This window comes from Pipistrellus hanaki (assembly GCF_964339955.1).
Source record: "Pipistrellus hanaki genome assembly, chromosome: 7".
NCBI classification, from domain to species: domain Eukaryota; kingdom Metazoa; phylum Chordata; class Mammalia; order Chiroptera; family Vespertilionidae; genus Pipistrellus; species Pipistrellus hanaki.
Genome location: NC_140509.1, coordinates 65,845,932 through 65,860,614, shown reverse-complemented (window position 1 = coordinate 65,860,614; position 14,683 = coordinate 65,845,932). Strand labels below are relative to the sequence as shown.

Genomic DNA, 14,683 nt, shown 5'->3' with positions numbered 1-14,683 from the left:
GCACTCTGTCGTTGTAGAACTTCTTGTTATTTTTCCTGCTTTTCAAAATATTCAGTAGCAGAGTGGTAAAAACAGAGCTTCTGGAGCTAGAATGCTTGGTGAGCATAGGGAAGTTTTTTTTTTTTTTAATTTTTCTGTGCTTTAATGTTCTAAGCTGTAAACTGTAAATGATATATACCTCCTAGAGAAAGGCAGGTGGTGTCACTGAATTTTCTGCTTCAGTTTCTGCTGAATTTGACCAAGAAAGAAAGAACCAGAATGTTTCTAAAGAGAAGGAATTATGGGATTACTTTCCATTTGAGGAAGTTTCCAGCCATTACACATCAGGGAGCAGAAGGGGATATGCATTAAGTAGCAAAGCTAAAGCATCAGCCACAACTAGAGCTGGGGTCTGAAGTGCACCTGGCACTGAGGATTTCAAGAGAGTCTGCTCCCTCCTTGCTCCAGGAAAGATGACCTTCTGTGGGCTGGACTCTGCTTCTTAGATACCCTTTTGAGCTCTGGTAGATATTTTGTTTGGTTTGACTTACAAATATCATTTGGTGTTTGGAAAAATGAAACTACAATCACTTCAAGAAGCACTCATACATGAATAAAAATTATTTTAATGGTTTAAGAAAGAGGAAAAGAGGAATTCCTTGCTCATTCATGTGCCCCCATGTCCTCAATGTGCCTTCGGGTAGGTTGTCTCCCCCAAATCAACTTGCTTTTTGACTATTTCCCCGAGTTTAATTTGTTAATTATATGTTACAACATATTAAATTTGGACTTTCCTGAAAAGGTAAAGACTGCATTGCAACTGGTGTGCTATGTGTTGGACCCTGATAAGCTTTCCCAGAATACAGTGTATTTTTCCGATCATAATGCTCATAGCAACTTATTATAATTCCTTATCTCATGACTGTCTTCAAAGACAGACGTTAGCCCTGCAAGATCAGGGATCAGGGTGTCTTTTTTTGCTCACTGTATGCCCAACACCTCATGCTAGATCTGACCCCTGGTAACACCCCAATAAGTATTTTTGCATAAATGAAGGGGAGCCCGAAGGATGCAGCACATGGGTAGACATAAAGTAGACATGCAGTTGCCATCTCTGGAAACGAGCCTTTAGCAGAAACGAGGTCTTTGAAACATAAATCTTAGGCAGGTCACCGTTTGCTATGTTAAGTGCCAAAGACAGGTTCAGAGCAGAACAGATGTCAGGCAGAGAGAATGTTCCATAAGTCTCATGGGAGATGCCCTCTGGTGAGCAGAGGTGGTTTGTCACTCTCCAGAGTGAGGTCCTGCCAGATGGTTAGCCATGTGAAAGGAGGCTCACTGAATTCCGGTTGCCCTCACCAGGGCACCTGACACTTCAGTGCATGGTTGCAAACATTGCCTTTAGCCATTTATACCACCTGGATGTGACATTAAGATTCCCAGGACAGTTTTCTTCTATACAGCAGGGCTGTCTTATCACACTGATCACACTGTCTACACATTTTCCAACAATGATTAAGCACATAGGTGCGCAGTCTCACTGACCACTGACGCTCTCTGAGGTTGATTCTCCTATGGACAAGTACATAGGAGGGACTGAGCCTGGGCCAGGACTCACCATGCCTCCCAGGGCCTGGCAAGGTGCTGTCAAAAGGTGGGCATCAGGAAGTCAGGCCTTACCACTAAGAAGCTTATGAATCTAATGGGGGTGAAGAGGACACACAGATTTAAGTTATATCTAAACGGCTCCAAATAAGTTCTGTAGAAAAAAAGCCTTTTACATTTTCTGCCAGTTCTGTGACTGTCACATCTGTAGCAGTATTGCCTGCGTTAACTATTTTGAACAAGGGACATCACTGTTCTTCAAAATGTGTTACTTTATTAATATCTCATATAAAGCTCTGGGAATGGAGGAAGCAGAAGAGATGTTAGCAGACTGATCAAACATGAGGGAGTCTGTGGGGAGAACAGTGGTAGGATGATACCCGGGTGTTAATAAATACAGAGACGTTCGCCTTCTACATTGGGAATTGCCTGCATCCCTTTGCCAAATGCACCCCAGTCAATCCATAGCCATTGGGATGACTGTAATCTGTCTTTAACTTCACTGGCATCTTATTAAGTGTCTGCTTTATCACTTCAATTTCCTATTTGCCTTAGTACAATCAGTTTTCGATGTGATTTGTTGGCCTGACCAAACCTAAAATATTTAATACATGCAGGACATTTAACATAGGGCATTTAAAACTGAAGTACAATAAGGTTCCAACCTACTTTCTAGCACCATCTCTAGCCTCTACCTTCATACTTCCATGCCCTTTTTGACATTTCCTCTGCTTGGTACATAACTCTCTCCCTTTTCTCTCCTGCATCAGTGCTTTGCTCAAATGTCATCTCATGTGCAAAGTCTCTCCTCCAGTTATGTTGTCTTCTGACCGTCAGAGTGAATATATGCAGTGGTCCCCACCACCACGTGTACGTGGGAGATACGTGTCAAGGCCCTAGTAGATGTCTGAAACCTTGGATATGGAGCCCTCTGTATAGTATGTTTCTTTCCTATGCATGAATACCTTTTCACTTAAATGAAGCATTTTACAGCTTCTCTTGGGCAGCTCTGAATTGCCAGATCCTTTTCACTTGTGCCAGTTCTTAAAATAGATCAGCTTTGTTTTCCTCTTTCCAGGCTATTTTTTTTTTTTTAAATCTGGAGTTTCTGTACACATTTTAAATTGCAGAGTTGATTGGGAATTTTATAGCCTTTGTAATGATTTTCCCCTTTTCATGGAAGACTGAGCTTTTCTTTATTTAAATCCTCACCTGAGAATATTTTATCATTGATTTTTAGAGAGAGAGGGAGGGAGAGTAGAGGGGATGGAGAGAGGGAAAGAGGGTGGGGGAGGGAAGAGAGAGAGAGAAAGAGAGAGAGAGAGAGAGAGAGAGAGAGAGAGAGAGAGAGACCTTAATGTGAGAGAGAGACATTGATTGGTTGCCTCCTGCACGCACGCCCTCAGACCAGGTCTGTGCCCTTGATAGGAATTGAACCCACGACCCTTTGGTGCAAAGGCCGATGCTGTAACCACTAACTCATACCAGCCAGGGTTTAAGCCTTTTTTCCTATCCTCTTAGATCATTTATAGAGGCAGTGCCATCCAGCTAGAATGCAAGACGCTGCCTATCTATCATTCAAGTTCCTGTTGTTCAGTGATAATGTAGTCAGTATGCTTCCGTGACCCCGTGAGGGCTGTGTTTTTAATGGAGTTGCCCTCGATATTTAGATGTTCCTGTTTTCCTCGAGGCCAACATGCTCAGAATGTGAATTTAAAAATCTTGCTCTCTCATTATGCAGTGGAAGTCAGGCACTTTAAATTAATTTTCTGTGGCTCCGAGTTTCCTTTCACTCACTATGTATTTTAATTTGGTGAATTAATGCTTGCTAGGCATTGGGCACATCAACTGTTCCTCCACTTAGCACTTTTTTTGGGTGAGTCATTTCTGTCTGCCTCACCATCCTTGCTAGACACGGGTGTCCTGTATATATCTTGTGAGCCACGGGGGACCAGGGCACTGTCAGAGCTATAATTAAAGCCTGCTGTGCTCCCAACACAACAAACGGTGTGCGAGTTTAAGGAGCTGGCTTCCTTACTGTGCTTCCCTCTCCTTTCGTTCTTGTCTGTTGTGCTTAGTTTTTGTGTTTGGCTCAGTGAGCCTTTTGGTATTGGTGGCCAGGCATCAGGTGGGGAAAACCTTTCTTCAAAGATGTTTTGAGTAAAACCAGCGGCGGGTGGGCACAGGGAGCCTGTCTGCTGCAGACCCGGCTGTGAGGCCTCCCTGTGCATCCCCTGGCTTCCCTGGGCCCCCCCTGTTCCCCTGAGACTCTTGATTTCCAAATCTGCCACCTCCGCACCCTTCACAGAAACTCAGAGGCACGGCTCCCACTGCCTCCAGCCACTGCCGCCGACACGCAGCCCTTGGTCACAGAGAGCTGGGTTGGGTTTTTGAACATTTCTTTTCAAACTTGCCTTTGTGTGCTTAGTATGAATGTGCACAGGGTGGAAGGCAGAATGTCGATCACCAGTCTTATAAGAAACTGTGGTAACCATCATTATGTTCCCAATATAAAGAGTGGCCAGTTGTCAGTCTTTATCATGAATGCCTAAAACACCAAGGCCCATGTAGACCTGTACTCACCTCTCCACCTTCACAGACCACCAACTCCAGCAGCCATCCATTTCTCATACCTTCCTACCCCCTGCCGTAACCATGGGGGGCGGGGGAGGGGGGACTAAGAAAAGGAAGCTGTTCAAAGTGGCAGAAAGATGAAGTAAGAAAGCATCGTCTGAGAAAGCCTGAGGGCCTTTCTGGCGCTCAGTGGATGTAATAGTCTAATGGGAAGATCATAAATAAGTAAATGCATCCTTCACATATGAGACTGGTACGTGCTCTCAAGTAAATGAACGGAGGTGCTGTAGAGGTTGAATCGAGACCTGAAAGAACTAACTACACTAGTGACATGAGGAACAAGCATAGGAGGAGCCCAGGACAGGCGGGTTTCAGACCAAGTGATGCCCAAATCAGAGGTATTAGATGTGTCCTCTCACCGGCCAGAGAGATCCTGGTGACTGTTGCCCACAGCTTTCTGGCACACCAATCACCAGCCCCGCAAAGACAGTCCTTAATTAAATAAAGCCTTCTTCCACGAGGCCATAAAGCAGCTGCTCCGTTATCCCTCTCTTCCAGCTGGCATAGCATTGAGAGGGTTTTTATCAGGAGTGGACGCTTGGGTATCTGGCATCTTAAAGATTAAAAGACTGAGGAGCAGACCCATAGTGAACTTACCTAACCTTGTGACTAAAATTGGCAAAAATACCCTTTTCCTTTTGAAACTGCACGTGTATTTGCTTTCTCCGAAGCAGGGACTGCATCTAGGGCTGGCCTGGCTGGTGACTCAGAATGAGAGACTGGGAAAGTCCTTGTCCTGACAGTTGTGTTTTTAGTGTGCTGCTGAGGTGTGTATGCAGTACGCGGTATGCGGTGCCAGGCTTCAGTGCTCTCCCATGAACTGGGCAGCATCCTCAGGAGGCTGCTGCTGACAAGGTGCAGGCAGGGCCTGGCTGTTGTGTCTGGGAGCAAGGAGCAGACACCAGCACTTTTATGTCTGAGGCTACCAGCTAGCAAAGTTGCAGCGTCAGGAGTCAAATGGACAGGGGAAAGTCTGGCGTCCTATCTCCAAAATTAGAAGCAATTCTTAAAATGCCACAGGCTTTCATGGATCTGTTCTCTAATAGCTCTACAAGTAGAGAGTGAGATTTTTAATGGTCACTAAAGATCTTGCAAATGTCATCGACTCTGTCTATGTGTTGGAGAATAAGGGGAACATGGGGCTAATAAGTAAATCCCAGGCAGCCTTCTGAGGGAAATTACTGGAGGGAAGAGAAAAGTGAGCATACAGGAATTTCTAATCCCATGTGGATCGGAGGGGGACAGGAGCAGAAAATTTGAGTGATGCTTGGATCTAGGAAGAAGTAGAGACAGTATTGCCAAGGGATTCAGGGCATGGAGTGTCAGATTCCTTGGTTTCAAATCTCAGCTCCATAACTTGTTACCTGAGTAATCTTGGGCATCTTATTCAAGTTGTTCTGGGCATCAGTTTCCTTATCAGTAAAATAAAGACAATCATAACGACAATTCCCATAAAAACAATCTAGGTCATTCACATACAGTGCCTAGCACTAAGCCTGACCATTTAGTTTCCTTATCAGATACTGGTAGACTTCCTGGAGTTGTTGAGGAATGCCTTTTCTGGCTTGTCTTGCAGTGTTCCTTCCCTGGGGGTGAGGGCAGCATCCTTTACTTTTTAAAGTATTCATTACTTTACTGAACAGTGCATGGCCACCAATTAAAGAGAGGTGAGTGCAACAGCAACACATTCACCAAAGCAACGAACAAAGGAGTCATCAGCAGGACTGCACAAAAGCTGTATGGAATAAAAATCACTTTCTAGATTTTTAACCCCCTCTCTCTCCCTTTCTCCCTCACCTCCTGGTTGGTAAAGGTTTTACTCTGCATAACTTACACCCCGACGTTTGACCTGAATGGGAGCGCTGTGCTGAAGATCGCGGAGGTGAGTGCCCGCTGCTGCCCCAGTCCTCGGGTGCTGCTTGCACTTGTGCTGCTTGCTCACTGCTGCTCCACCCCAGCTGGCATCCATACGGGGGCAGAGGGAGCCCAGCAGTGGTGGGGAAAGGCCTTCTCTGGTCATGACCCTGGGGAACATCCACTAAGGATTGGATCTGTGAGAAGAAGGCTCGGTGGTCCATCATCCTAAGTCTTGGTGCTTTGCATGCTTTGATTGGCTTAATTTAGTTTTTAACCATAGAAATAACAGTACTGGTTCTTCCCACTGTGCCTCAATCAGAATGCATTCTTAGTCTGTTTTTCCCCAAGCTCAATTGAAAAGCATTTGATTTTTCTTCAGATGCTTTTTTAAGAAACCAGGTATTTGATTTAGAGAGATGTTTATTGATTAAATTCCATTCCTGTCTCCTAATCCCCGATGAATCTATTTTGTAGCTGTCACTGGAAAGCCTTCTCTTTTCTGTCTGTATTGATCTGTACTGCAGCCTGGAGCAATCACTACCTTCCAGTGCTCCCATGAGTGTGCCCTAGAGGAAACTGGGCTTTTTGACTGTCTGGCATAAACCTTTGGTTTTTGGATAAAAAAGTACAGCTCTGGAATAAACCTCATTATTCCAGAGCTGTACTTTAATACGCTTAGAATAATTTTCTTTCCATTTCTCGAAAAGATTATCTTCAAGATTTGTATGTTTTGGCAAGTGTACACCTTCAGACCTTAATGAGGCATTGATATTCTGAATTCTTAAATTACAGAGAAAAAGAAAGCATATTAGTACTCATGGGTTTTTGTTTTTAAATAATTACTGTTTATTGGGTATACCAGGTAGAAGCTAAACACTTTGAATATGTTTTCTTTTTTCATCATTTTTATCATCATTGTTGAGGTATAATTGACAAAGGTATATGTTTAAGCTGTACAACTTGGTGTTTTGAGATATATATATATATATATATATATATATATATATATATGTATAATCACAACAAACAAGCTAATTAACATATCCATCACCTCACCTAGGTAACATTGTCATGAGTAATATTTGTATTGGCTGATTTATGGATTTATACAGTATTGTATGTCAGTAAAGGGAGAAAATTATTTTTGAGCACACGGACATTTTTGTGAGTCAGTCAAAATAAAAAGAAGCAGGTAATTAGCTGACCTCTCACTACAGTATAAATCAGTTCTCAAATATGTATTTACATGGTTGGAAAGAACACTTTTACTTCACACATTTATATGTTTTACTCCATACAGATAAAGAAAGAGAATAGCTGTCAATATTTTTTTAAACTGAGTTTTGAGAGTACTCATTATGGGCAGGTTCATTCTTTTCTAATGTGGTAAGAACACTTAGGATGAGATCTGCCCTCTTAACATAATCTTAAGTGTAGTACAATACAGTAATCCATAATAATAAAAGTATAATGTGCTAATTAGACTGGACAACCTTCCGGATGAAGCTGGGGCTGCGAGGGAAGCCCAAGTCCCATGCGCCAGAGAGGAGTGGGTGCCAGCAGCCCAGGAGCCAGGGGAAGGAAGGCCTACTCTTGCATGAATTTTGTGCGTCAGGCCTCTAGTGTTAACTATGAACACAATGATCTAGAGCAGATCTCCACAACTTATTCATCTTATATAACTGAAACTTTATACCCATTGAATAGTAGTTCCTCTCTATTTATCCCTCTTGGCAAGCACGACTCTACTCTGTTTTTTAGAATTTGATTATTTTAGATTCCCCATTAGTTTTATTTATTTCAGATATCTGTTTATTATTTTTGCATTGTAATAGAACTTAAAGAAATCTCCTAGAGAATAGGCATGTTAACATCTAATGATAGCCTCTTTACAAAAGGTTTATATTTCATGTTATGTAGAATATTTGATTTAATCAAAAGCTACTACAAAATCTAATTCTTACATCTATCACCTTATTTTTTATATTTTTTATTGTTGATAGTATTACAGATGTCTCTGTATTGTACTATACTTAAGATTATGCTTCTTGTATGTGCTCTGACCAGAGATTGAACTTCCACCTTGGCATATCAGGATAATGCTTTAACCAACTGAGCTACTCAACTTGGGCTCATACATATTTCCTAAATGCCTTAACAGTTGGATCTGCTACAGAGTTATTCCATTGTTCCATCTGAATATGTGTTTTCACCAATAAGACACAGAGTCAGCTTTTAAAAAGGAGGGGAAATGCCCCCACTCAATCCATATTTAGGTAACCTGGCATAAAAAGAGCATAGAGTAGATCTATTTATAGGAAAAGATAGCAGCAACTTACAAATGTAAGTGAATATTAGATTATCAAATGAATAGTATATAGTTAATTTAAGAAAGGACAATAGTAGGATCATCTGAAATCATTGTTTACTTCAGATACATGAGCTAGGAATAAACTTCTTTCTAAAAGGCCTTCATTTTATGGGTGTGTTTTTTTTTTTAAATTTTATTTGCAAAATAGCTTACAGTCTTTTGGTTTTCACTACAGCAATCATTTAAGAAATGCTTTTTCATCACCAAAATGGGGGGATTACCAAAGAGACATACTGTCACACACACAAAAATAATAGTGCTCTGTAGATTTAATGATACCCAATGATTTTTGTAGGCACTCAAGTGCTTTTCACCTGCTGACTTAGCCTTTGAAAATCTGCATCTCTATTTTCAAAGCAGGACATTTCAGCCTAAAACTACCATTTAGCTCCAGGAAGTTTTCTTGGTTATATTTGAACTTTCACAGCTGGCGTGACTCAGTGGTTGAGCGTCAACCTATGAATCAGGAGTCACGGTTCTATTTCCTATCAGGGCATAGTACCAGGTTGCAGGCTTGATCCCTAGTGTAGGGCGTGCAGGAGGCAGCCAATCAATGATTCTCTCTCATTCATGATAATTTCTCTCTCTCTCTCCCTTCCTCTATGAGGTCAATAAAAATATATATTTTTTAAAAAAGTCTTTAACTTAAAGAAAAAAAAGTGATGTTTTCTTCTCTTGTCATGTTTGATATAGCTAGGGAAATAATTTATAAAAATGCTTTCAAATAAACCATTAAAGCAGCTATGGAAATGTTGGGAAAGAGTCCAGACATTCTTTTCTTTCATACTCTGGTAACCATTACTCAAAGATAGTGCTTATCCTGAAACCTGTGGATCAGGAAATGGGATTTGTACTTAAGTATGAAAATGAGGCTATTTCCCCAAGGCACTGCTGAAACTTTACAAAGATTGTTAAGCATTTAAAATGTAAATAGGAAGGTAGCACCTTCGTTAGTGTGTCTAACTTAACTTGCTTAATTAAACTGTGGTAAAGAAATTTTTTCAGTACAGGGTTTTCTACGAAGCAGCAGGAATTAGAAATATCACCAAATTTAGAAATGATGTTTCATTGGGAAAAACACGCCTGCTGAAAGCTCCATTATGGCATTTTCTCAGTGAGAAAGCTGAGTTCATAAATGTGTATTTTCTGGTTCGATCTCATTGACTCACTGGAAACATCTAGTCTCTGATTCTGTGGCATGCTGTCAGGTTCAAGCAGAGTTTGTCTCAAAGATTATTGTTTTATTTAAGATTCTTACTTTTCAAAGACCTTCTTTCACTTCCATCTATCTATCAACTCTCCATCCTTCAATTCCAAAACACTGGTTAGTAATATTTGCTAATAATAGCTGAGCCTTTAGGGCATGTCAGTAGTAGCATTTCACATACATTCTCTTTTAATGTTTACCACAACCAAGCTAGATAAAGAATCCCAGGGAAAGTGAACTTCATTTGCTTGTCTAAGGTTCTTTAGCTAGACATTCAAATCCAGACTCTTTATATGCAAATATGTGCTATTGACCACTATGCAGTATTGCTTCCAGGTAACCTCCGTCTTAGAGGTAGGATCTTGCCATAATAATATTGGCAACTGACTGAAATTCTTAGGAGTCTTACCCTCCTGAGACCTTTACCTAGGCATTTAATTTGATAAAAGCTCTATGGTCCTTTTACCTGTGAAGCAGAAGTATTGATGAATTTCACCTTCTTTGTGTGACCATGAATTCAAGTGACCATTAGTTATATGCCACTTTCTTGAGTATCTTCACCTATTGAAATACAGTTTATCTTTTCTGAGGATTGTTACCATCACAGGATTTGGAGTGTAGTTTAGTTCCACTTGTTACCCCAGGGACCTTCAAAAACATTGAAGCCCAAGATCTGCCTCCAGAGATTTCAATATAATGATTCTGGTTGTCATTAAAGTGTTTATTTGTTTTTAATTGAGCTGACTTACAACCCTTGAAATGTTCAATAGTCTATTTCTGAGATAGACTTCAAATAAAGTATCCTACAATTAAGGAGCAGATAGTCTCCAGATAAGACACAGATGACCTATCTATTTCTCTTTGAAGCATCTTATTTGCTAGGTTCTTGTAAGGCTGGGGGGAGTAACCCTACCTCCTGGCAAGAGAAATGGCCAAAGGAGCCCAAGCCATTGTCTCAAACCAGCTGCGGCCATTGGAGTAAACAATTCCCATTTTAAGGGACTGCTTTCTCCACTTTTCCTTCTGGAAACACTTTTTTCTTTGTGGGTAAGTCTCTGTACTCTGTTTTGACTCCTCTGAGGTTTCTGTTCTTTGGCAACTTACTGCCAGATGGGCTTTGAGCAAACAAGTTTTTTTGTGCAAGGAATTTCCACACTTGCCTTTAATTCTCTGACTTGCTCTTGAAGAAGTTATTTAGAATTAGGAGACACGGAGCAGTGCAGAGCTCCTCTCTGCTTCCTTTGGGCTGGCTCTGAGGGCAGAGGCTGGAGTTCAGTGGATCCTTGTAGACCAAGCAGAAGGCTCTGCCTGGGAAGGTGCAGGGATGGTTGGGCTGAGGTATCTGAATCCATTTGAACATGGCAGCTAAGCCAAGAAGAATGAGAAAGAGGAAGAGGAAAGTAACAGTCAGAGTTGTCCAAAAGAGTTTCCTTTTAACTGAGATCCAAAAGGAAAACCAGCAAAGGTTTTACTCAAGCATGGTGATCAGACTTTCAGTTCACCGTGTGTGTGTGTGTGTGTGTGTGTGTGTGTGTGTGTGTATGCGCGCGTGCGCACCTGTGTGTTTGCCTCGAAAAGGACCCATTTATTGAGGTGCTCCTGTTTCACACCTACTTGTTATTGCCATTCAGCTGGAAACAGCCTGGTCACTGACTTGTCCATGTGATAGAACAGAGTTTAGACATGTAGTGTTAATCAAAATTTTCTTAGTTTCCAGCATGATCAACAAGCAGTCATAGTCTTCCCTGCATAAAGGACAGTTGTACTTTCTTGCAGTTTAATCTCTGATCCTTTTATTTTTATCACCATAAATTATTTTTATCTCCATAAAATTTTTCCAATTGGAAACCTGCTAGCTCTTCTCTCTAAGGGACTTATTACTCAGTACCATGCACTGTTTTGACAAAAGCTGCACCACTAATCCTTCAGAGAGGAAAGAGAAAGTAAATGCACAATTCAATACAGTGAAGCTCATATGCATTTTGCAAAGTTAAACACATTTCTATTGTGGAAGCTTTTTTAAAAACATCACTTTGGCCAGTGTTGAATATCTGCCACATTCTACTCTGCTGCTTCATATTTAATCATAGTGAGTCCACCCTGGGTTTAACCTAGTACTGTTATTTATCAGTCTACTTACTCAATGACATAAAACTCGTATTGCTATATATGGCTTGCAGACTTAGCTTTGTGTTGTTTTTTTTTTCCTTCTGCTGTCGGGGTTTAATTTGCTTCACTAACAGTTTGTTTTTGCTCTCAGTTGTGTTTAGCATGCCGTAAACCTGGATGTCCACAATTGCATGAAATGATCAAAATGTCCATTATGAAACTCCTCACTGCCCTGTGTCTTCGTGCGTTCCCTGGTGATCAGGGGCCTGTGGCTTTTCACAAGGTATTGGACGTGGTCCCTTGAGCCTCTGGCAGAGGTCCAGAACTGAGCTTTTTAAATGTCAATTCTACACTACGAAGGCAAAGGGCATGGAACATAGAAGTGACATAGGAGATATAAAAAGAGGAAATTGATGAGCCCTTTCTCAGAAACTCAGCCTGCATTTGGACGTGGTATTCTCTTAGCTTTTCTGGTTCATGTGCTCGTTTTAGCACTGCCCATAGCAGAGAAAGAAACAACAGCCATTCACAATGTGCAAACTCATTGGCTTTTAATATAGTGGTCAGGCTTATCATGGAAACCCCAGTTCTGTGAATTTTAGCACTTTACCAATTTATTATTATTATTATTATTATTATTATTATTATTATTATTGCAAATGTAAGGAACTTTTCTTTAGAAGTTGTCCTGGGCATCTAAAGACAGCAAGTTATCATACACATGCTCATTTTTACATTTAAAAAGATACCCTTTGGTCACCTGAATATTTATAATCCCATCGTGGGTAGAATGAGCTTCTTTGATTAATCCTTTTTTTAAAAAAAGCAGAGTAAACATGCTTACCTTTTTCCTTAATAAAATGCCTCCTGCAGTAAGTCATTTCCACTGCTAACCCTCTAAACTAGGGGTGTCGAACTCAATCAGAGAAGGGGGCCAAAATCTAAAATCCAGCCTAAATCGCGGGCCAAATGGTTTACTGAACAGTCATAAACTGACAATGTCATAAACTGACAGCGGAGTGCAGTGATGACAGCGCGGTGCGGGCCACATTGCAAGGCCTGGCGGGCTGGATTTGGCCCGCGGGCCTTGTGTTTGACACATGTGCTCTAAACACTAAAAACAGTGGTGACATTGAAAGTTGAAGAAGCACATTTGGTATCTGGGATGTTTTCTACATACAGCGCTGGTCGTGTTACTTAAAATCCAGGCCCTCGTGTGTGCTTTCTTTCATGGGTTTAAAGTGACTGCCATAATTTTTTAAGGAAGGTTTTATAGTGGGTATGGCTCATAGTATTCAGTAGAATTGTGTTTATATTGATATAAAGTATGTAGTTCAGCTTTCAAAATAGCTACTCTTTCATCTTTAATGCTTCTGAGACTTCAAATTTCTCCTGAAATTTAAGCTTAGCAACCTGAAGATCAACAGTTGTAAAGATTTCGTGGGAAAATATAAGATTTAAAGAAAACTTGAATTCTGAGGTATTAATAGTACCAGAGTGCCTAATTACACTATAGAGAATTCGGTTTCATCAAAGTGAACCAGTGCACTCATTTAGATGTATTTTCAAGGCTTTTAAACTCTTTTATCACATGCAGAAATAAAGGCCTTACAGGACTAAAACACCTTTTTTCCTAAGCATGTATAAATAGTACCTTCTAGTACATTACAATCCATGATCATCTGAGAAAATGAGTTTAAAGTTAACGTGCTGCTGAAACCGGTTTGGCTTAGTGGTAGAGCATTGGTCTGCGGACTGAAAGGTCCCAGGTTCGATTCCGGTCAAGGGCATGTACATTGGTTGCAGGCACATCCCCGGTAGGGGGTGTGCAAGAGGCAGCTGGTCGATGTTTCTCTCTCATGGACGTTTCTAGCTCTTTATCTCTCTCCTTTTCTGTAAAAAAATCAATAAAATATATATATAAAGTTAACGTGCCCTAAATGGTAATTTGAAAAGTAAATATTTTGAAACTTGCTCTTACTTTTTTCACATGATATGAATAAATCCAAGCCAACTTCCAAATATACTTTTGAGTTTTAAATGCTCATTTGGAATATTAAGTGTTTAACCGGAGATAAATTTAACTGTTAGAAAATATTTACTTTTACTTAGTTAATTTTACCGAAAAGGCAATTACAGAGAGGCCTGACAGAAAATTGTAGCTTAAGCATTTGCAACAAAGGTTAACATTTAGTCTCTCTTCCATCTCAGTTATTAATCATCAAATTAACTTTGCCATCTAGTATTTTCACTGTAAATAATCTTGGAGTTATTCCTAGAAAAATAATTTAGGCATACTACATCCCTTTTACTTTTCGTAGGACTAAATATGATTGGAAAATGGAAAGGATTGCATATATTAGAGAGAAAAAAAGTGGACCAATTTAAAGTATGCATTTATTGTTATGCCCATTCCTATATCTTTCAGAGAAATTAGAGGCAACAAAATCTAAAAAGTCATGACATTAAGCAGCAGCATCTTTAAGTGAGAGATTTTTACCCCCCCAAAAATTGGGATTTCTCCATGCTGCAGCCATCAGGGAGCCTGCTCAAGTTCCACTGGACATACAGACTCACAGGACACAACTAGGCCACAATTGGCATTATATTCCCTGGGCAGGATATAGGACAGGGAGCAGACACGGGTCAATGGCAGGCGTTTGTCTTTCTTAGGTATCCTAACACCAGTACTGAGGGTAGCCTCTGGCTCTCAGATGTCAGCTTAGGAGCCAGAAGATAAGAGCACCTTGTGGGTGCAGTCACCTTGGCTTAGGAGCCTCATATTTCAACTAAAGTTGACCCTTGAACAACATGGAGATAGGGGCACCACCCACTCATGCAATAGGTAATTCAGGTATAACCTTTGACTCCCCCAAAATTTAACTACCAATAGCCTGCTATGGACTGGAAGCCTTCTCAAT

At 40.7% G+C, this 14,683-nt stretch overlaps 1 protein-coding gene across 1 annotated transcript in view; it reads left to right on the top strand.

The window, feature by feature from the left end:
• ARFGEF3 (ARFGEF family member 3) overlaps positions 1–14,683 on the top strand; it is a 133,070-nt gene that overhangs the window by 50,973 nt on the left and 67,414 nt on the right. The window contains exon 5 of the mRNA XM_084890649.1: positions 6,032–6,100. Coding sequence (XP_084746775.1) covers positions 6,032–6,100 — 69 coding nt within the window. The remainder of the gene's footprint in view (positions 1–6,031; positions 6,101–14,683) is intronic.